The following is a 21571-nucleotide window of genomic DNA, read 5'->3' as shown; positions in this document are numbered from 1 at the left end:
CAGATTCCTTTAACTCGCTTTATTATACTACTTGCTTTACTGCCGTGGTCCGGAACCGAATCAGCACCGTGTCCAAGGTGTGCCTATATGTGGAGGGGGTGTGCAACCATGGGGGGGTGGGGGAGAAACTCCCTTGCTTGTGCCCTGTGAACTCGGCGTGGGCTCTCCCGATGGCTTCCACTTCCTGCACCACTGCAGCCATGCTCTGACTCCCCAGTAATGGCAGTGCCTTCTTGCAGCAGCAGCTGCATCCACTTCACAGTTTCCTAGACCGTGCAAAGCCAGCCCCATTGTGCCGTGTCAGAGACCCCAGCACCAGCGAGCCGGTGCCCCGGGCCCCAAGGGGTCTGGGCCTCAGCCCCGTGGAGCCCTCTTCCAGATTCAGAGATGCCTGCATCCTCCTGGTATGCCCACCCTTTGAGACCTGCCTTGCAGCTCCCCCGTGACTTCCTCCAGACTCACACACATCTTCTCTGAGCTCCTTCAGCCCTGGGGGTGGCTGCTGCTTCCTGCAACTGCTACCTCTACGCTTCCTTGGTGGTTTTTTAACTGCTCCTTTTGTGACTTCATTAACAACTTTATACCTAGTTAGCAGTTATTTATATTCAGTTCTCCCTGTTCAGATAATTGGTGGGTTCCATCTCCTGATTGGCCTCTGGCTAACTGAGAAAATGTGCCAGAAGGGGAATTTTTTTTTTTTTTTTGGCATTGCTTTGGTTGTGTTCTTGGATTGGGCTCCGTGCTGACCTCCTCACCCATGGACAATGCAATCTGTGGCATGCGAGGAGTTCACCGTTGTACGAACTATCACCCATGGTCGACTGTGAGGAAGTGCCTATTGGAAGTGCCAGTGGGGCACCCGAGTGGCTCCGTTGGTAAAGAGTCTGACTCTGGATTTTGGCTCAGGTCATGATCTCATGGTTTGTGAGTTTGAGCCCAGCGGTGGGCTCTGCACTGACAGTGTGGAGCCTGCTTGGGATTCTGTCTCTCCTCTTCTCTCTGCCCCTCCCCCATCCATTCTCTCTCTCTCTCTCTCTCTCTCAATAAATAAATAAGCAAACAAACTTTAAAAAAAGAGAAAGTACNTCTCTCTCTCTCTCTCTCTCTCTCTCTCTCTCTCTCTCTCTCTCAATAAATAAATAAGCAAACAAACTTTAAAAAAAGAGAAAGTACCAGGAGACAAAGTGGTTGTTTCACTTGGTCATTATAGCAATAATGATAACCACAAGGACCATGCTTTAGGAGGAATTCTTTTTTTTTTAAATTTTTTAATGTTTATTCTTGAGTGAGAGAGAGAGAGAGAGGTCATGAGCCAGGGAGGGGCAGAGAGAGAGGGATACACAGGATCTGAAGCAGACTCCAGGCTCTGAGCTATCAGCACAGAGCCTGATGTGGGGCTCAAACTCACGAGCTGTGAGATCATGACCCAAGCCGAAGTAGGACACCCAACTAACTGAGCCACCCAGGCGTCCCCAAAGAATTCTTTTGAATGCACCAGAGTGCTTACAGAAAGAAGATGATGAGCTCACATGAATATTCAGCTGGAATTATGACTGCATTTGAAGAGTAATTACCATATCTTAGAAACGGATGTGTGACTATCTCAAAAATGGATACGACCATTACTGCAACTTTGCATCTCCTCATTTCAGGGAGAAGATTAGATGCCTCCGTCTGTATGAAAGACACTTATTTTGCTAGGTAGAGAGAGTTGCTTTTATTGTATCATAGGAAGTTCAAATACATGAAGCTGTGTGCGTAGGGATGCTGAACAGCCAAAAGGAGGGACGGTGCCGTTCTTTAAGCTCTTGTCTAGTAACTCCACCCCACCCTTCCACACTCCACACTGTGATGACAGGGCCCAGACCCTGCCAACCCCGTCTCTGCTCTGCTGTCTCTGCTCTGCCGAAAGCAGGCTCCCCATGGGCTCTGTCGGTAGGTGGTACAAGGATCAGCGAGGTTGGAGGGAGAAGGAACCGGCTTCTCCCCCTACATGGCCCGAACTTGTATCATCCAGCAAACTTCTTCACCACAGCCACGGCAGATCCCGTGTGGGCTTGTGAATCCAGTGCTTCACTCAGAAACTCCAACCACAGCTGACTAGTACCCCTCCTCAGAGATTGGAGTTTCAGCTCTGCCCAGCCTCTCCACACAGCTTGAGTTTTAAATTAAAAAAAAAAAAAAGTTTTAATGTTTACTTATTTTTGAGAGAGAGAGAGAGAGAGAGAGCAGGGGAGGAACAGAGATGGGGGAGACGCAGAATCGGAAGCAGGCTCCAGGCTGTCAGCACAGAGCCCAACGCGGGGCTCAAACTCACAAACCATGAGATCATGACCTGAGCCGAAGTTGGATGCTTATTAGACTGAGCCACCTCAGTGCCCCTTGAGTTTAAAAATTTTAAATACCTTCCCTGCGCTCTCCCAGCCCAGAAGGTGGTATTGCTTCCAATAATTGCTAACTCCAAGATACCCCCTTCTATTTGTGCCCTGTCAGCTAACTGGTTAACAACTTTATACATAGCTGACAGTCCTTTAGATGAAATTCTCTCTGCTCAAATAGCGTGGTTTCTGTCTCCTGATCAGACCCTTCCCGATACACATACCTTAGAATGTGACATCGTAGCACTGAAAAATATATTTGTTGAACTAATAGCAATAACACTTATTGGGTTCTTACGGCCTCAGGCTTTAAGTGCCCTACAGGCATTATCTCATTTCATCATCAAAGTGATCTTATGAGATAGGAACTGTTATTCCTAATAGTATCCATGGTTTGAAAGGAAAAATCAATACTGATATGTAGTGAATGTTCAATGTAATGTACTGCCAGGTAAAGCAGGGCAACTTGATCAAATACAGAAGTTATGCCGTGTGAGGGGAAGCTGGGGTGGCTCAGTTGGTGAAATGTCCAACTCTTAATTTTGGTTCAAGTCATGGTCTCACTGCTGGTGGGATCGAGGCCTGCGTTGGGGTCTCCACTGACAGTGCGGACCCTGCTTGGGATTCTTTCTCCCTCTCTTTCTCTGCCTCTCCCCTGCTCAGGTGCACTCTCTCTTTCTCTCTCTTTCTCAAAATAAATAAATAAACTTAAAAAAAAAGAAGCTAGGCCATGTGAGATTGTATCTTCAGACTAAGTGTTAGCAAACAACTCAGGAAGCAGGAAAGGTTTACTTTGGGGTAGGAAATATACAAGGGCTTAACAGGTCCTGTGAAAACTGACTCCATTCAAAGGCAAAGGTGAGTTTCCATGGATGACAGCCCCAGTTTCAGCAGGAAAGGTGATTGGTTGGTTTAAATAAGTCTTTAGCTTGTCAGCACAAGATTGTTTGGTCCCTAATGGATCTGAGCCCCAATTCCATTTGTGACTTGTTGGAATTTTACTGACCCAAAAAGTCATCAGTAGAGTTGAGACACAGATCACATGCATGGCAAGTTCATCACCAGGCTCTTCTTTTTGCTGATTCTGATTAGTTTTCCAAGAAGCAGTTGCTTTGAGCCCTGACCAGTGCTTTCTTGCCTTTTATTAGCAATATAGTCTCAGAGTCATGGAGTAGGATAGCCTATCTGCAGATGCTGAAGACTCAGCAAACATTTCCTTATCATCTCATTTTTATCATGAGGAACTTGAGCTACAGAGCAGGAAAGTAGCCTCTCTTTGGTCACAGGGCTAGTCAGTGATGAAGCCAGACATTGGTAGGTAGGTGGCTTATTTTCCACAGGAATCAATTTCTGATGCCATTTTTCCCTGCAGGTACTCATTATGGACCAAGCCTTCCTAGTCAGACAGGTTGACCTCAGAATTGATGCATTTAACCACTTGGTTATACTGTTTCTAAGGGAAAGAGAGGGGAGAGAGAAAGAAACCGAGAATATAGTATGGTTAAGAGCATGGACTCTAGTCCTAGATCTACGTTAAAATCCCCGATTTGCCTTATGCCACTTACAACTTCTATGAACTAAGTAAGTTACTTAGCTTTTTTAAGGCTCAGTTTCCTCATTTGTAAAGTGAGGAAAAATAATACATTCCTAAAAGGGCAGTTTAATTTTTTTAAGCCTACCAATTTATGATCCATGACTGCCCCCTAGAGGTAAAATTTAAATTTGCACTCTATAATTCTGCTAAATACAATTCCTGAAAAGCCCTTTTCTTCCCAAACTGTCCAGCAAAAAAAAGCCAGTAGTGTCTGCAAATCAAATGGCCCAATAACCACTGGTCTGATCTCCTTGAATTGCAATATCAGGCTTCTCCAAATGTAATCAGTAAGGCTTGTTGGGGCGCCTGGGTGGCTCAGTCAGTTAAGAGTCAGACTTTTGGATTCAGTTCAGGTTGTGATCTTAGTTTCGTGAGTTCAAACCTCACGTATGGCTCTGTGCTGGCAGCGTGGAGCCTGCTTGGGATTCTCTTTCTCCCTCTCTCTCTCTGCCCGTCCCCTGCTCACGCTGCCTCTGTCTCTCTCAAAATAAATACATAAACTTAAAAAGAACAACAACAAAAATGGAATCAGCAAGGCTTGGCCCAATTGGGTACTGCAGGGCACCATAGCACGAGAGAAATGTGACTCCCATGAAAAGTAAGTTACTCACTATCAACAATAACAGCACACACAGGACATGAAACCCAAATACCTTTTACAAATGAGTTTCCCATATTTCAAAAAAAAGGAAATTCTCCCCACCATACACAAACTACTTCAAATAATAATGGAAGGAAGGCAGGAAGGGAGGGAGGAAGGAAGAAAGAGACACCTGGATGGCTTAGTTGGTTAAGTGGCAACTCTTGGTTTCAGCTCAGGTCATCATTTCATGGTTTGTGAGTTCGAGCCCCGAGTTGGTCTCCATCCTAATAGTGCAGAGCCTGCTTGGGATTTTCTCTCTCTCTCTGCCCTTCCCACACTCATTCACTCATACTCTCTTTCAAGTTAAATAAACTTAAAAAAAAAAAAGAGAGAAGAAAGCTGACCAATTCATTTTATTAGGTTAAACTTTGTCCACAATCCTTTATCTTAATTTCTTTGGGGTTTGGGAGCTTAGAAAGATAATGCAATGTGTAAGTTATGTATAACATCCCAACAAAGTTTGGACCAGCTCCCACAATCAAATATATTGACATTTTTGCAGTATAACGTATTAAGTGGGATAAATAAACACTATAAATAGGCTCGCATCAATTCTGATCAGGCTTTGCTGCCAAGAGTTTGCTGCAAAAATACTTCCTATAAAAAGACACCTGTTGTTAATTCTCAGAACTTTTTGAATTTTAGAATTGCAGATAAGGATTGTGGGCCTACTAACGAATGGATGCCAAACAAATCTAGGATGCTAGTATGAGAAAAGAAAATTTAGCTCAAACTTGTTAATATATTTGCAACACTCCTGAAATAAAATGCCAGCATATAGAATCCTACGCAGTGCATACAACAAACGCGTATAGTATGACTCCTCTCTCTCACACTCTTTGCCATCTACTTTCAAAGTATATCCAGGGGCACCTGGGTGGCTCAGTCAGTTGAGGGTCCAACCTGGGCTCAGGTCATGATCTCACGGTTCATGAGTTTGAGCCCCATGTCGGGCTCTGCTGACAGCTCAGAACTGGAGCCTGCTTCAGATTCTGTGTCTCCCTCTCTCTCTGCTCCTCCCTCACTCGCTCTCTCTGTCTCTCCCTCTCTCAAAAATAAAGATACATTTAAAAAAAGAAAAAAAACAAAAAGCCCAAATATATCCAGAATCCCTCCACTTTTCATCATCCCCACTGCCATTCCCCCTGGTCTACACCACCATCTCTCAACTGAATAGCCTGCTCCCTGACCTCACTCTCCACCGAAGCCAGAACGGTGCCACTAAAACCCATCAGTTCCTATCACCCCTCCGAGCAAACCTGGGGCATCGTCCCACTTTATTCAGGATAGAAGTCAAGATTCTTACAATCACCTGCGAGGCCCTACATGATCTGACCTCTCAGCGGTCTTTCCGGCCTCACCTCCTACTGCTGTCCCTCGGCTCACTCCACTTGAGCCACCATGGCCTTGGAGTTCCTTGAACTGGAGGGGAAACAGGGAGTCGTGAGAGCAAGCCCCAGGCAAAACACTGCAGGTTCCCACTGCTCTTACCTGCAGTTCACCCGTTTGTCATGAATAATCACTTCTCAGTTTGTTATGTAGCTGAGGTGCAGGGGTGCAAGACCAACCGTGCCAGGTATTAGAAACAAAGATCAAATATATATACATACATATATATATATTTTTTTTAAATTAAACCACACCCACATAAAGGATGCCTGGTCAGACTCTTCTTGAGAGTGACCTTGTTGGTCTGGAACAGTGCCAGGCACCCGAGGAGATGCCATAATCAGATCTCACAGCCTCATTTCTGTGATCACCTCCCTGGCTTGGCCTGAGGCTGGTGAGGCCAACGGGCACAGGCCTTGGTGTCAAAGTGGGAGAGACACACACACCTGACCACAGGTACAGGGTGTGGTCCAGTCGGCTTCCGGATTTGGCAGCTATGGCCTCTTCTAAAGGGGCAGGGGCTGAGTGAAGCTTGACCAGGTCCTCTGATAGGGACTGGGGGATGCCTCCAGATGGAGGAAGGCGAGAAGCAGAAGAGCAGAGGCAGAGGTGAGGGCCACAGTTCGTATGGAAGTTGGTGACTTGACATGGACTTGGCCCCTTGTCAAGGGCTCTAGGAGCCTTGTGACCTATCAGCAGCAGTGTTTAAGAAGGGAGCTCTGGAGAGTGTAGATTTATTTTGAAGATCACCCTAGGAAAAAGCTGGAGGGTGGATTGGGGGTAAAAAGCCGCCAACTCCCGGGCACCTGGGTGTCTCAATCGGTTAAGCAGTGGACTTCGGCTCAGGTCATGATCTCAGGACATGATCTCACCGTTAGTGGGTTCGAGCCCCGAGCCCCTCCCCCCCACCCGCNNNNGGGACTCTGTGCTCCGGGCAGGGAGCCGGCCTGGGATTCTCTCTCCTTCTCTCTCACCCTCCCTTGCTTACTCTCTATCTCTCTCTCTCAAAATAAATAAATAACAATAAATATTAAACAAGGGGTTAAGAAAAAAAAAGTAAAAAGCACCTGAAGCACGTTGTCCGAGGGCACGTAGGCGAGGGTGGCCCATAGTTTACTGATGGTTTTTATTCGCGGAGAGGATTTAGCCGAGGCCGGTTTGCGACAGTACCAGCACCTACCGCGCCGGGGCGCTGCAGCTCACTCACGGCAGGGCACCTCCCACCGCCCCGGACGCTGACTGACAGCCAGGGACGAGGTCTGCGAGCGCCTAGAGGCCGGGGCGGGCCCGGGGGCGGGGCCTTGAGGAAGGGCGGGCTGAACTCGGGCTTCCGGCAGGAGAGCGCGGGACCAAGATGGCCACCACCAAGCGCGTGCTGTACGTGGGTGAGCAGGCTCGGAGTTAGGCGGAATCGGGGCGAACCCGCGGGGAAGGGCTCCCGGCGTGGGGCAGGACGCGTCCACGAACGCGGAGGGCGGCGAGCAGCTGTCTAGGCGGGATCGATGGCAGTATTGTTTTGCTTCAAGGAGTTAGCCCGAGACGTAGCGGTCTTTCCGGCTCCCTTTCAAGCTGGCTGAGCTCGAACAGGAACCCCTTCACCCCCTGGACCCGGAGGATTGTTAGAAGAGTATTATGAGGCTCCAGATCCTCGCGCTCATTCATTTTATCGACACTGCAGCGATGGCTCAGTCCCAGCCCCTGCCCCAAAGGAAGGAGTTCCCTGATTTGCCCGGTAGAAGTGAGAATGACATCAATAGCAAAGTTTGATGAGCGCTTTGCAGCCAAAGTAGGGGCAGTTGTGTTTCCCTAAAGGGAGCAGCACGAGCCAAACCCCGAAGATGTGAAATAGACTTATACGTGGGGCATAGGGGTCATCTTGGGGGAAACCCAGGGAATTGAGGAAGCAAAGGGAAAGAGGGTGAAGACGTTGGCGGGGCTCAGGTCATGAAGAGCCTTGTGTACGCTGTTAAGGAGTTTGTACTTTATCCTGAGGACAGTGGGAAATCTTTGAAGGAGTTTAAGCAAAGAAGTAATGGGCTAAAATCTGCATGATCCCAGGATCGCTCCAGTTGGCTGTGTGGGGAGGAGAGGGAGGCCAGTTAAGAAGTCTTGCAGTAATCCTGGCCCTCAGATGAGCCTCTGAGAGAAGGGTGAAGAGGTGTGTTTCATTAAGTACGGATGAGGGAGCAAATGAGAAGGGTGCTTTTGTACCCAAAGGACTGGATGGAGCAACCCCTCTCCTTGGCTGTCGCATGCTAACTGGGCTGCAGGGACTTCTCAAGAGAATGGAAGACAGTGGTTCAGAAGGCGCTTGGCTTCTTTTCAGGTGGGCTGGCAGAAGAGGTGGACGACAAAGTTCTTCATGCTGCTTTTATCCCTTTTGGAGACATCACAGATATTCAGATTCCTCTGGATTATGAAACAGGTGAGTCCTTTTCATGTCTCTCATGTTCAGACCCTAAGAGGAAAATAATTTGGAAACATTCTAAATATGCATTCCAAATATGGTTGATAACGTAGGAAAGTTCAAGAGGGTGCCTCAGTAGGGCAGCATGATCGTGATATGGACACAGAAGGAATGTCCTGAGGCTTGTGGTTGTAAGCTGTAACATAACTTGGCAGGCCCCATCTGTTGAGTGCGAGAAAACATTTTCACTAGCCCAGTAGGAAGATAGGTTTTGAGCTACAGCGAGATCAGACTTCTTCTTTTTTTTTTTTTTNGAGATCAGACTTCTTTCAAACGACCTGCTGGGTACCCTACCTCCCCTGCTTCTTTCTTGGCAGCTGTACTGTTAATCAGGACAGCGGGGAAGGTCAGCATCAACTGAGGGGCTTTGGCCCCTGCTTACCTGGGGGAGTTTTCCTTCAATTGCTATCACAGGTACAGTGCAGTTTTTCTGGTTTCTTTTTGTTGCCTTTTTTAAGATTGGAGTTTTAGGCATAGATCAGTCACCAATCCTGCATGATTATTAGCAAGGTCTTTAAACTCTCTGGGCCTGGGATCTTTATCTGTAGAAAACAATATGGGCAGACTTTGGAGATATTGTGGGTTTGGTTCCAGACCGCTGCTGTCAAACCAATATCGCAGTAAGATGCATCAAATGAATTTTTTGGCTTTCCATATAAAAGTTACATTAAACTCTACTGTAGTCTATTAAGTGTGCCATAACATTATGTCTAAAAAAGCAGTGTAGCACCTTAATTAAAACATATTTTATTGCTGAAAAATGCTAGCCATGACATGAACTTTCAGAGAGTTGTAATCACTAATCACAGATCACCATAACAAATAAAATAATGATGAAAAATCTTGAAATACTGTGAGAATTACCAAAATGTGACACAGACACAAAATGAGCAAATACTGTTGGGAAACTGGTGCTGACAGAATTGCTCGATTCAGGGTTCCCTTCTCAGTTTGTATAAGATTGTATCTTTGAGGGACAACAAAGCAAAGTGCAATAAAGCAAGGTACACCTATAAGGTCATAGTGGTTCTCTGAAGTTAGTTGGTTTAATTAGATTAGCACTGTTGTGCTTGGCGTTTTTAGTTAGATCAGCATTTTTCTGAGGATAAAGAGTGAGCATGCTAATCCAGGTTTTAAGATTCATGATTTACGCAAAGTTGATGCTCAAAATGTGTATTTGGGACCAATAATTGGTAACTTAAATAACTTAATTTTTCTACTTGCCTTGTATGCAGAGGTTAAGGCTTTAATTTGGCTTTGGTAAGAATTGAATGCCTTAAAGATTAAAAGTACAGTTTATCCTTTAGCCGTGTTTTCTAAAAGACAAAGTTCAATATTGCTGGAAATATTGTTCAAACTGGGAAGAATCAAAGAAGGAGATTCCTTCTTCCAAAACAGTGATTGGGTAGAATTTCTAGCATCTGGATATGATTGACTTACCTTTCCTTGTGACCATATTTCTTCCCATTGACCCCAGTGGAATTCCTTGTTTTGTTTTCCCTTTTTTTTTTTTTTTAACCCCCCTCCAGAAAAGCACCGAGGATTTGCTTTTGTTGAATTTGAGTTGGCAGAGGTGAGAAAATTCTGTGTTACTTCTGGTTGTTAGTGTTTGGCTTGTGTTGTGCTGTTACTGATTACAGAGGGGGCCGGTCTCCATTTGATTAGGTGTCTAGGCCCCTTGCTGAGGCTTCCATAGAGATGTGAAGTGCTGCTTAATGGAAAGCTTCCCATTAGTTAATAACATTTATACGGTTAACAACACAGACCTGGCCCTCTCGCTCTGCTCTGCACAGCCCCTGCAGCCCTGCTTATTGAGCATTCATTCCTGCCTCACCACGCTGGTGATTATTTCTTAGGCCTTCCTCTAGATGGCAGATTGCTGAAGTGTTTGTTAGACACACATACAACCCAGGCAGGAGGTATAGATGTGACTTTTTCCTGTTTTGTTTTTTATTTTGTTTTTCTGCTGCCGAGTATGTGTTTAGACACCACAGGAAGCTAAACTTGTACCTTGTCTTGTCTTGGCAGGATGCAGCAGCAGCTATTGACAACATGGTATGGCTGAGAATCTTCGTTCCTAACTCAAGTTGCTTTCTGGTGGTATAGAGAGTCCCTATGCCTAGATTGGTTTGCTGAACCTCCGAAGTTACAGGGTTGCACGGGGAAGTACAAATTGTCATCGTGTGCAAATATGCACTGTGAATTGATCACTTATAAGATTGGTCCTTACTCAGACGGTCTTCCCCATTCACCAGTGATATAAATTCTAATCATCCCTATTGGCCCGTCTCTCACAGGCTACCCCATGTCTAGGATAATAAATCACAAACAATATGTAAGTTGATTGCACGGTGAAATCACACATTTTGCAAAAGAGGCCGAATTTCATGAAGCGTCAGACCAATGACAAGTAAGAAGAGAAATTCAGTAAGGATAGTAGCAGAGTGTGTTACCCATGCAGAAGATTTGAATACCCTGGAGAGGTCTCTGGGAATAGTGGTGAATCTCTGGAGTATTTGTGGTGTCTCTGAGGTCTTTGTGATTTTCATATCAGCTAGGAAGTGCATGATGTCAACTATTGATGGAATTTTGTTGAAAAAAACACTGCAAACTCATCAGCACCCATTACATCTTTGCTCTACAAATTAGTACATAGTTAAACCTGAAATTTGTAAGAAATATATTTCCCTTATTTTTAGTTTCATCACAATAAAGTCCCGGTCTGTTTTGTTTTGTTTTGTTTTCCTCCTCTTTTTACACGGAAGTTGTCTTCGCTGCTCTAAATGGATTTATGTTAAGTGACCTTTCCTGGTACCAGCTATCTTCGGATGATAAAGCTCTCCTTTACTCCTGTTCTGGTACCCGTTCACAGAATATATTCCTTAGCCTTCAGAGATCATTTCTCACCATTTCAAAGCAGATCTTGCCTTTTGAAGGTGAACCCAAGTACTCAGACACTACATTCACCCATGTAATTCCAGAGCACTCTGGACCCGGAGTTACTTTGAGGAACACCACCCTGGGGGAGATTGCAGTCCTGGGGCTGCTGTGTGGTGGGCACGCAGCTTGCTGGTGGGGGCTCGGATTAAGGGAGGATAAAGCATGAGCGTGTGTCAGATGTATTAGAAGCAAATGCAAAGCCGTCTGACTCTTTTATCCTGACACGAGTCTAAGCAGCTGGATTTTCGATCTTTTCAGAATGAATCTGAGCTCTTTGGACGGACAATTCGTGTCAATTTGGCAAAGCCAATGAGGATTAAGGAAGGCTCCTCCAGACCGGGTGAGTGGGGGCAACTGCAGATTCTCCCAACACATCCTCCGGTGTGGCCTTAGCTGCATTTTTATTCCTGTTTCCTTGGAAGTAGGCACTGAATGCTGCTCTAATTGGATAGTAGAGGATGGTTCATGTTGGCAAAGGGCATGCGCCACCTTTGTGGGCAATGAAAAGAGTTTGAGGTTTTCAGGGTGACTGTCTACATCGTGAAAGCACCAGTTTTTTGGTGCTTCATTCATCAAGGGCTGGAACTGGCGAGGCTGCGTCTTCACTCTTGATGTCATTTTTGTACTTAGCCTCGTACAAGCTGGACTTCAGGGCGGACATTGCCGTTGGGAACTTTCCTTACCCTTGGGAGTTCCTCAGTGGAAGCTTCTGACTCAGAGGGCCAGGGACTATGTTCCACTTTACTGACCAAAGCAGCTAGTGAGCAGAATTTCTTAGCATTTGTTCAATTCTTCTTCCAGTGTGGTCAGATGATGACTGGTTGAAGAAGTTTTCCGGGAAGACTCTCGAAGAGAATAAAGAGGAAGAAGGGTCGGAGCCTCCCAAAATGGAGACCCAGGAGGTGAGAGTGAAGGCAGGTGCTTCCACAAGAACCTTTTTTTTTTTTTTTAAAGTTTTTACAGAAATTTGCAAATACATATACAAAAGTAGAGAGAATGAAAGACTCTTGGTGTTGCGTTGAAGGTGGTATTGAGTGAGTGAGTGAGAGGCTCTAGTTCTCTTAGCCTTGTGCCCTACGTGGTGAGAGGCCCCCCTCTGCCTAGTCCCCTGTTGGGACTGCGTGCTGACGAGGAGGAAGCCTGAGGTGAGGAAGGTGAGCGAGTGCTCCTCCTCACCCCTCCTGCCCAGTCCCTCCTTCACTGAAGTGCTTTGCAGAGGCTCACGGTCTCCCTGTCGCTGCCCCGGTTCAGGGGAGGCAGGCCGGGGTGCTGTCGTCTTCCCTCAGTCTACGCAGGTTCGAGGCTCTCCCTTCCCAGGAGGAGCCTGCCAGTGCTCCCTCCCGACTCCGAGCTGCCCCTCTCCTCCTTGTGACTGTTGTTCTTTGGATTTCCTTCTTGGCTCATGGTGTCTTTCTCCCTCTTTCCATCGCCCCTTCTCTACTTGGTTGGTTTCTTTTTTTTTTTAATGTTTATTTATTTTTGAAAGACAGAGACAGCACGAGCGGGGGAGGGGCAGAGAGAGAGAGAGGGAGACACAGAATCTGAAGCAGGCTCCAGGCTCTGAGCTGTCAGTGCAGAGCCCAACGCAAGGCTCGAACTCACAAACCACGACATCATGACCTGAGCTGCAGTCAGACGCTTAACTGACTGAGCCACCCGGGCGCCCCAGCAGTTACTGATTTTTTTTGCAGCCTCTCCCGTGCTGTTGCCTTTCCTGGCCTCTGTTTCTAGTGTGTAGCTTTTAGAACTTTCGGCTGCAAGTCTCACAGGCGGCCTAGACTTACCTAGCATGGGTGTTCTCCTCTCTCTAATCTTGTTCTCCGTCTTGTCGGTTTGCCACCATCCAGCCACACACACACCGACCCAAGCCAGAAATTTGGTTGCAAAGCAGAGCACACACATGGCCTTCACAGTCTGAGGAGTAACCTTAGACCCCTCTTTAAAACAGAGCCAGCGCTAGGGCGCCTGGGTGGCTCAGTCAGTTAAACGTCTGACTTCGGTTCAGGTCATGATCTCTCAGTTCGTGGGTTCGAGCCCCACATCAGGCTCTGTGCTGATGACTCAGAGCCTGGAGCCTGCTTCGGATTCTGTGTCTTCTTCTCTCTCTGCCCTTCCCCTGCGCATACTCTGTCTCTGTCTCTCTCTAAGAAACTTTTTTAGGGGTGCCTGGGTGGCTCAGTTGGTTAAGCTTCTGACTTGGGCTNTAAAAAAAAAAGGAAAAAAAATGTTTTTTAAACAGAGCCAGCACATCCTCAAATGCTACCAAGTTTTCTTCTAAGACTTTGCTGAGTCCCTTCCCAGTTTGACCCATTGCCCCAGTTAGCCTCGTGCGGATAATTGCAGAAGCTGCCCTCCACCTTCCGTTGTAGCCAGCCTGTGGGTGCGCAGGACTGAGCTGCCCACCTGTCTAGTCCTTCATCAGGACAGCTGGGATGATCTGTTTAAAGCACAGACTGAGTAAGAATCTGTAGCTCCCTCTCTCTCTGCCCCTCCCCTGGCTCCTGGTCTGTCTCTCAATACATAAATGTTAAAAAAAATTTTATTAAAATAAATAAATAAAGCACAGACTTTGCCCCTGACTCCTGCTAAGAACTGTTAGTTGGCTCCCATCGCTCTGTCCCGAGGGAGAAAGTTGGAGGGTGCTCCCCAGTTCCTCCTCCCACCTCACTGTCTCCCTTCCACTCACCTGTGCCAGTCTCTATTTCACTCTAAGTCTTTGCATTTTTGCAGGCTACTCTGGTGTTTCTTGCCTGTCCCTTTCTAGGCAATAATTCTGTGAGTGTAGGGGCCTTGTATTAAATCTTAGGAATTAAAACGTGAGGTGGGCGAATGAGGTTAAGAGCCTGGGCTCGGGAGTGGGGTGGGATGATTTAGGCCTGAAATCCAGCTTCACCACCTAACCGCTTCTCTGACCTTGGGCAAGTTACTGACCTTCATTGTACCTCAGTTTCCCCGCCTGTAAAATGTGGATAAAGAGCAGTACTGATTGTTCTTTAGGGTGGTTATTAAGAATTGATGAGCTAGGGGCACCTGGGTGGCTTAGTCGGTTAAGCATCTGACTTTCACTTAGGTCATGATCTCGCGGTTCGTGGGTTCGAGCCCCGCGTCGGGCTCTGTGCTGACTGCCAGCTCAGAGCCTGGAGCCTGTTTCAGTCTGTGACTCCCTCTCTCTCTGACCCTCCCCTGCTCATGCTGTCTCTCTCTCCCCTAGAAATAAATAAAAATATTTAAAAAAAAAATGATGAGCTAGTGTACGAACAGCACCCCGTACTTGACAAGTGCTGCGTGAATGTTTGCTGCTACTGTTGCTAGTGGCAAATAATAGTGACAGTGTCCTCGATGCCAGCAGGAGACCTCCGTGCACATTTGACTTTTCTCTGTGGAACACATGGGATGCCTGCAAATGTCTCCTTACCCTCTTCTTGGCCTTGTGTCCTTGGGGTATAAATCAAGGCCCCTCTTTCCCCCACTGTCTTCCGAGCGCAACAGAGGGCTGCCCTCTGGCTTCTGTTGTAGCCAGCCTGTGGGTGTGCAGGACTGAGCATAGAGGGAGGAGGCGGCGTCTTATTTCACTGGAGGAGGTGGGTTTGAACGTGCTGAGAGCTGTGTGCTGTGGGCCAGGAAAGTGTCTGTGACCGCAGGGCAGGGTGAAGCGAGCTGGCATGTCTGAGGGTGAGTGTAATGAGCCTGCGGGGTGGGGCTCGGGGTGGCTGGTGCTGAGGTGTCCTGTCACTAGGTGTCGGGCTGGGGGCTGCGGCCGTGGCCTTCCCTGTCAGCACCTTGCTGCAGCCCGCTCGCAGCTGCTGGGTTCTCAGTATGCGGTCAGAATACTCACTCTGCTACTCGGGGGTCGGGGTTCCGACCAGCCTAATGGTTTCTCCTGCACCCAGGGAGAGCCCGCTGCGAAGAAGGCCCGCTCGAATCCTCAGGTCTACATGGACATCAAGATCGGGAACAAGCCAGCCGGCCGCCTCCAGATGCTCCTGCGTTCGGACGTCGTTCCCATGACGGCAGGTGAGCGGGGCTCCGGGCGGGAGGCCGGCGGCGGGGCGGTGGGCCTCCCCAAGCTTCTCGCCGCCATGGTTCTTGTGCCCTCGACACTCTTTCTGACCCGCGTTGACTTGCGGCATCTCAGATCCTGGGATCTAGGAACAAATGAGGCTGGGCAGGCATTTTTGAAGCTTTACAGGTGCTGGTTCACTGTTTTTTAACAATGATGTTAAATAATGGCTTTTTCATTTTAGACATTGTTTGCTTCCCACTTCAGGAGATAAAGAATCAGCTTTTAAATCCCTTTCCCTGCCCTTCCATCTTCTTTATGTATAGAGTGACCATAAGCTTGGTTAAGTCGGAGGTTATTTTAACTGTTTGACATCATACCGTAGTAATTTCTGTTCACACACACCATTTTGTTTTCCTGGGGTCCATCACTGTCTTGTTTTCATGCAAGCTTAGTTAGTGCATTTATTCCTGATGCTCTCCCGAATCCTGCTGCCTGCATGAATCTCTCCTCATGTTCACACACACCAGGTATTCTGTCGCTTTCCCTCTCCTTATGTTTTATTTATTTATTTAATTTTTTTTAATGTTTATTTGTTTTTGAGACAGAGAGTCAGAGCATGAGCAGGGGAGGGGCAGATAGAGAGGGAGACACAGAATCTGAAGCAGGCTTCAGGCTCCGAGCTGTCAGCACAGAGCCCGATGTGGGGCTCAAACTCCCAACCTGTGAGATCATAACCTGAGCCCAAGTCTGATGCTTAGCTAACTGAGCCACCCAGACGCCTTTTCCCTCTCCTTTGAAAGTCCTCCTTGCAGCCTCCTGACTCTCTCCACCCTGGACCATTGCTTTCCAGGCCTTCTGCCCAGCTAGTGTCACTGCTGTGTTCTCTGCTGTCTTCTTTTTTAGTGTATCCCTCATTTTAGTAGAAGACCTGCTTCTGTAGCATATGCAGGAAAGAGCTTGGGAGGGAGGTTTTTTGAGACTGAACTCTAAACACAAGTACCTTCTCACTTGATTGATAGGGTATAGAATTCTAGAGAAGTCTAATGTCCTTCTGATTCTTGATCCTTTATATAAAGCCCTTTTTTTCTGTCTAGTGCTGAGCTGTCCAATATAGTAGCCACTAGCCATGCCTGACTGTTTATTTATTTATTTTTAGCCTTTATTATCAAGAGACAGAAAGAGAACATGAGCATGGGAGGGACGGAGAGGGGGCTACACAGAATCTGAAGCAGGCTCCAGGCTCTGTGCTGACAGCCCAGATGTGGGACTTGAACTCATAAACTGAACGATCATGACCTTGAGCCAAAGTCAGAGGCTTAACTGACTGAGCCACCCAGGTACCCCTGCCTTGGGTGAATTCTTAAAGAATGTAGGATAGTGTAGGGGCAGATTCAGATTCTTAAGCTACTGCTTAAGAGCTGTTTGGTAGCCCTGTGCTAGAGGCCTCTAGGGTGTCTGTCCTGTGTTCTGAAAGCATGTGCCTTTGGAGAGATCTTACATCCATCATGCTGGATAGTCAGTGGAGATCCCTCTGTATTGGTTTTCTATTGCTTCTGTCACAGATCACCACAAAGTTAGTGGCTTACAGCAACACGAATTTATCGTCTCCTGTTTTGGAGGCCAGAAGTCCTTGGAAGCTAAAGTGAAGATGGTGGCCGACGCTCCCTTCCTTACCAGAAGCCCTGGGGGAGTGTTTCCAGAGGCATTCAGGGTGTCGGCAGAATCCAGTGTCCTGCATCTGTAGGACTGAGGTATCCCCTCCTTGCTGCTGTCAGCTGAAGGCTGTTCCCAGTTTCTGAAGGCTCAGCGCCCCCTTCCTCCATCTTCACGGCCAGTCGTGGCGGATCCAGTGCCTCTCACATGCTGAATCTCTCAGCTGGAAGAAGCTTCCCTGTTACAGGTTCATGATTCTGTTAGCCCGTCTGGATAACTGGGGCTGCTTTCCCCATCTTGAGGCCTATCTGTAGCCCTCGTCACCTCTGCGAAGGCTCTTTGGCCGTAACATGTTCTGGGGTTCCAGGGACTGCTGTGGACGTCCTCAGAGAGTGGCTTCTCCTGTGTACCGCACCCACACGACCGTGTTCTGCCCTCTGGTTGGGGAGATTTCTTTCAGTTACTTCTTCACTTTTGTCCCCTCTGAGTTTTCTCTTCTCTCTTTCAGGAACCTTCCTATGTGTCTTTTTGTGTGTGTGTCAGAATTCTTTTTTTTTTAATAGCGCTCTGTGCTTATCTCACGAATGTGATATTTCATCTTTCTGGGGACGTTACTAAAGTTTCTTCTTCCTGTGGCTTATGTTTCAAGTCCCTTTTTCCTGAGTTGTTTTGTTAACGTTTTGTTCCCTTTTTGGTCTGTCTGTTTTGGTCTTTGCTTTTCACGTTAGATGCCTTCCTCATATTTAAGAGTGGGGCCCTAACAACCGGCTTGGAAACTTCCTAGGCATCGGTAAGGCTTGCTGGCTGAGGCCTCCACTGTGGGGTGAGTCAGTTGGGGTCTTTCTCTGTCTGACCCTGGATGTCTGTTTCCCTAACTTCTATTCTCTTGGACAGCAGAGTCCTCGAGGGGTCTAATCTGCTGGAGGCTCTTGCATCCACCTGTTTGCCTTCTTGGTCGGGAGGGACAGGGCAGTATATAAACTTTCACTTAATTTCCATTTGTCATGACAGTACCTCAGCCCTCGGCTACGTGTAGTAGAGCCCAGTCCAGAGACCCTCCGCCTTAACCTACCAGAGAGTAGAGTTCCAGGCAGCTGCCGGGGGAGGGGGGTTAGCTACTTTCTTACACAGGCTTTCAACTAGCTTTCCAGTTTGCCAGACCACCTTCACCCTTGTGCCTGAGCTTTTAGCATTTCTGCAACATGAAGTGAGTTGCTTCTCAGCTCTTCTGACTTAATTAAGATCCATCTTTCCTTTTTTTTTTTAAGTTTTCAATTTTTTGTTTACATTTTGGTGAATTAACATATAATATCAGTTATTAGTTTCAGGAGTAGAAATTAGGGATTCATCACTTAGGGTTTGCCTCACTCTTTTTTTTTCCCCTCCTCCTATGTTCATCTGTTCTGTTTCTTTTTCTTTTTCTTTTCTTTTTTTTTGAGAGAGAGAGCGTGCATGCAAGCCGGGGAGGGGGTGGACAGAAACCAGGAGAGAGAATCTTAAGCAGGCTCTGTGCTCAGCATCATGGTTTCCCGATGCCACCCATCTGCTCCTGGGCCCGCGTTCGGATCCTGGGACAGGAGAGGTGGCGCAGATCTCCCCGGCCGCCGGGTCTACGGCACAGCCTGTCACAAAGCACCTCATCACGTGGTCAAAGCAGCTTGGCTGGGACTCCATAAGGCCTCGCGGCCACCGGCATTTCACTCCTGGCTTCGGTCACTCACTTCTGCGTCTCACGTGGACTACAAGGCGAGGTGTGCCCAAGGCCCGAGGAACCGCTCTGTTTTTTAACCTCGGCACTTTATCCCGTCTCCATGCCAGAGAATTTCCGATGCCTGTGCACCCACGAGAAGGGCTTTGGCTTTAAGGGAAGTAGCTTCCACCGCATCATCCCGCAGTTCATGTGCCAGGGCGGCGATTTCACGAACCACAACGGCACGGGGGGCAAGTCCATCTACGGGAAGAAATTCGACGATGAGAACTTTATCCTCAAACACACGGGACCAGGTGGGACCCGATCGGGACATGGCGGCGCGTGGGGCCAGGCCGGTGGCTGTGTGGCTGGAGCAGCGGGCTGTGGTTCGGGCGGAGGGCTCGGGTCTGCAGGCAAACTGGTTGGTGACCCGGCACCTGCTTGCGGCCTGTCGGGGAAGCGGCTTCCATTCACACACTGCCCCTCCCTGTCCGCACCCCCTGGGGCCCAGCTTGTGAGCTCCTAGTCCCCCGGCCCCGCAACCCTGTCTCTCTGTCAGACGTTCCTCTCTCTCTTAGTGGTTAGTCCCCCAGCAACTGGAGAAAAACAACTATAATGAATGGTCATCTTGAAACTTATGACCACACTTCTTCAGGGGCCCTTGGTTCTCGGGTCCCGTAGTTACTAATGCTCAGTCCCAGTCAGAGATGACGGTTCCTCCCTCCCTCCACTCCCGAAGCCTCCACATCACACTCCAAGCATGGCCTCTCCTAGTCTCCTGACACGGGCCCGCTCCGCCTTCCCTCAGGGCGGACGAGCTGTGGCCCGAACCCCATCCCAGCTCCCCTGCCAGGAGCCTGGCTTCATGGTTGTCCCCCCGCTTCCTGTGTAATCCACACCCCCTGCCCTGCTAGATGAGCCCATCCATGTAAACGTGTGCGGTATCCGTTTTAAAGAAGTCCTTTGACTTTTGTCCCTGTTAGCTGTCACCCATGCCTTTTAATCCCCTTTTAGGTAAAACTTCCTGAATAAGTTGTGTATGCCCCCTGCCTTTTGCTCTGTCTGTCCCCCTTCAGCCACGCTTCCAGCCCCACCCTTTACTGAAGCCACTTTCACCCGATGCCGACAGCATCCATCTTGCCAGTAGCCAGCTCGCGGCCCTCCTCCCATGCCAGCTCCCGGCAGCGCTTACCCCTCCCTGTTTACTGTACAGACGTCCCTCCGACTGCCGGGAGCCGGGGGAGAAGGGGCTCATGTGCTCGTTCTCTCTCCCCCAGGCCTGCTCTCCATGGCCAACTCCGGCCCAAACACCAATGGCTCCCAGTTCTTCCTGACGTGTGACAAGACGGATTGGCTGGATGGCAAGCACGTGGTGTTCGGGGAGGTCACAGACGGCCTGGACGTCTTGCGGCAGATTGAGGTGTGTGGCTTCCCCGGGCCCGGGGTGCGTGGCCCTGCGGGAGAGCTGGCGACAGGGGCCACGGCTGCTCCCAAGGAGGGCTGCCTCTGCTCAGGGAGGGGTGGGCCGATGGGCAGGGTGTCCAAGAGCCGCTCCTTACTCTCCACCCTCCCTCGTTTCTCCCCCTCTTCTGTCCCCACAAAGGCCCAGGGCAGCAAGGATGGGAAGCCAAAGCAGAAGGTGATCATCGCCGACTGTGGGGAGTACGTGTGAGTCCGCGCAGTCTCGGCACTGCCCCTGCGTGTCCAGGAGCCGTCAGCCTGGGAGCCAGCACCTGCGGTGTCCCTCCCCTTGGTGGCAACCAGGGGTTTGTGTCGTGGCCCTTCTTGGGGTCAGCTTGCAGCAGCTCTTCTCAGGCCTGGGCTCCCTCTGGCTCTTTCCCGGGTGTGGCCGTGGGCCCGGGAGCCGGCACAGGGGCCGCCTTCCCCGCCGTGGACAGGCTGTGCGTGGCCTTCTCCGGGCCTTTGCTGCCACGGCTTCTCCTAGGCCCGCCAGTGTGGCTCCTGGACGTTTCTTGTGGTAAAATAAACCCGAGTTCTTGTACTGCCGCGTCCAGCCAGTTCCTAGGAAAGGTCAAAGTGCGTCTACGGCTAAGTGTCCTGCTGAATTGGGCTGGCAGAGGGATGGGGCATGGCTTTTCTTTCCTCCCTTGGGTGGTTCCCTGAGATGCCAAGTAATATATCTTCAAGCCAGGAGCCCTTGTCAGATCACTGTCAGGACGGTGGAAATCAAAGATGGTGGAGAAGTCCCTGTCTTCTGCTGCCTCTGCCCCTAAACTCACGCTGGCCCGCCTTGTAGGCAGCAAGTGTAGTTCTCACTCTCCACGATTCATTTGTTTATTTCTTCACATTTACTCTATAGAATTTTTTTAAGTAAGCTCTGTGCCCAGTATGGGACTTGAACTCGACCTGGTGGTCGAGAGTCCCATGCTCTACTGACTGAGCCAGCCCGGTGCCCCCGTTGTACAGAATTTTTCACGCGATGCTTTATAACTCATAACGCCTTCTCTGTGCCACGCACTGTGCTTACTTGTCTGGAGACAGGATGTCACCCAACTACATGGGTCTAATCCAGCCTGCTGCCTTTTTTGTGCATAAAGTGATTGGAACACAGCCACATGTGTGTTTGCATATTCTCTACGGCTGCTTGCCTATCACAGTGACAGAGCTGAGTGGTTGGTGACAGATACTGTATGACCCCCATGTGAGAGCTCTCTAGAGAATCAGAGCCAATAGGATGTGTGTAGATATGTGCATAGAGAGAGACGTTTTAAGGACTTGGCTCCGTGATTGTGGGGCTTGCAAGTCAGAGCTCCGTAGGGCAGGCACGCGGGCTCAGACCCAGGGAAGAGTTGG

At 48.8% G+C, this 21571-nt stretch overlaps 1 protein-coding gene across 1 annotated transcript; it reads left to right on the top strand.

The window, feature by feature from the left end:
- Window positions 1-7319: 7319 nt before the first annotated feature.
- On the top strand, window positions 7320-20759 carry LOC144221476 (peptidyl-prolyl cis-trans isomerase E). The gene is made up of 10 exons (XM_077751939.1): window positions 7320-7389; window positions 8331-8429; window positions 10001-10044; window positions 10500-10526; window positions 11670-11751; window positions 12213-12313; window positions 15302-15425; window positions 18886-19071; window positions 20035-20177; window positions 20361-20759. Exons 1-10 carry the CDS (start codon window positions 7359-7361, stop codon window positions 20427-20429), a joined length of 906 nt encoding a protein of 301 aa, XP_077608065.1. The 5' UTR covers window positions 7320-7358; the 3' UTR covers window positions 20430-20759.
- Window positions 20760-21571: the final 812 nt, after the last annotated feature.

Source organism: Crocuta crocuta, unplaced genomic scaffold (assembly GCF_008692635.1).
Source record: "Crocuta crocuta isolate KB4526 unplaced genomic scaffold, BGI_CrCroc_1.0 scaffold367, whole genome shotgun sequence".
Taxonomy (NCBI): Eukaryota; Metazoa; Chordata; class Mammalia; order Carnivora; family Hyaenidae; genus Crocuta; species Crocuta crocuta.
Note: the sequence above shows the minus strand (reverse complement) of the source record. Positions and strands in the feature narration are given on the sequence as shown.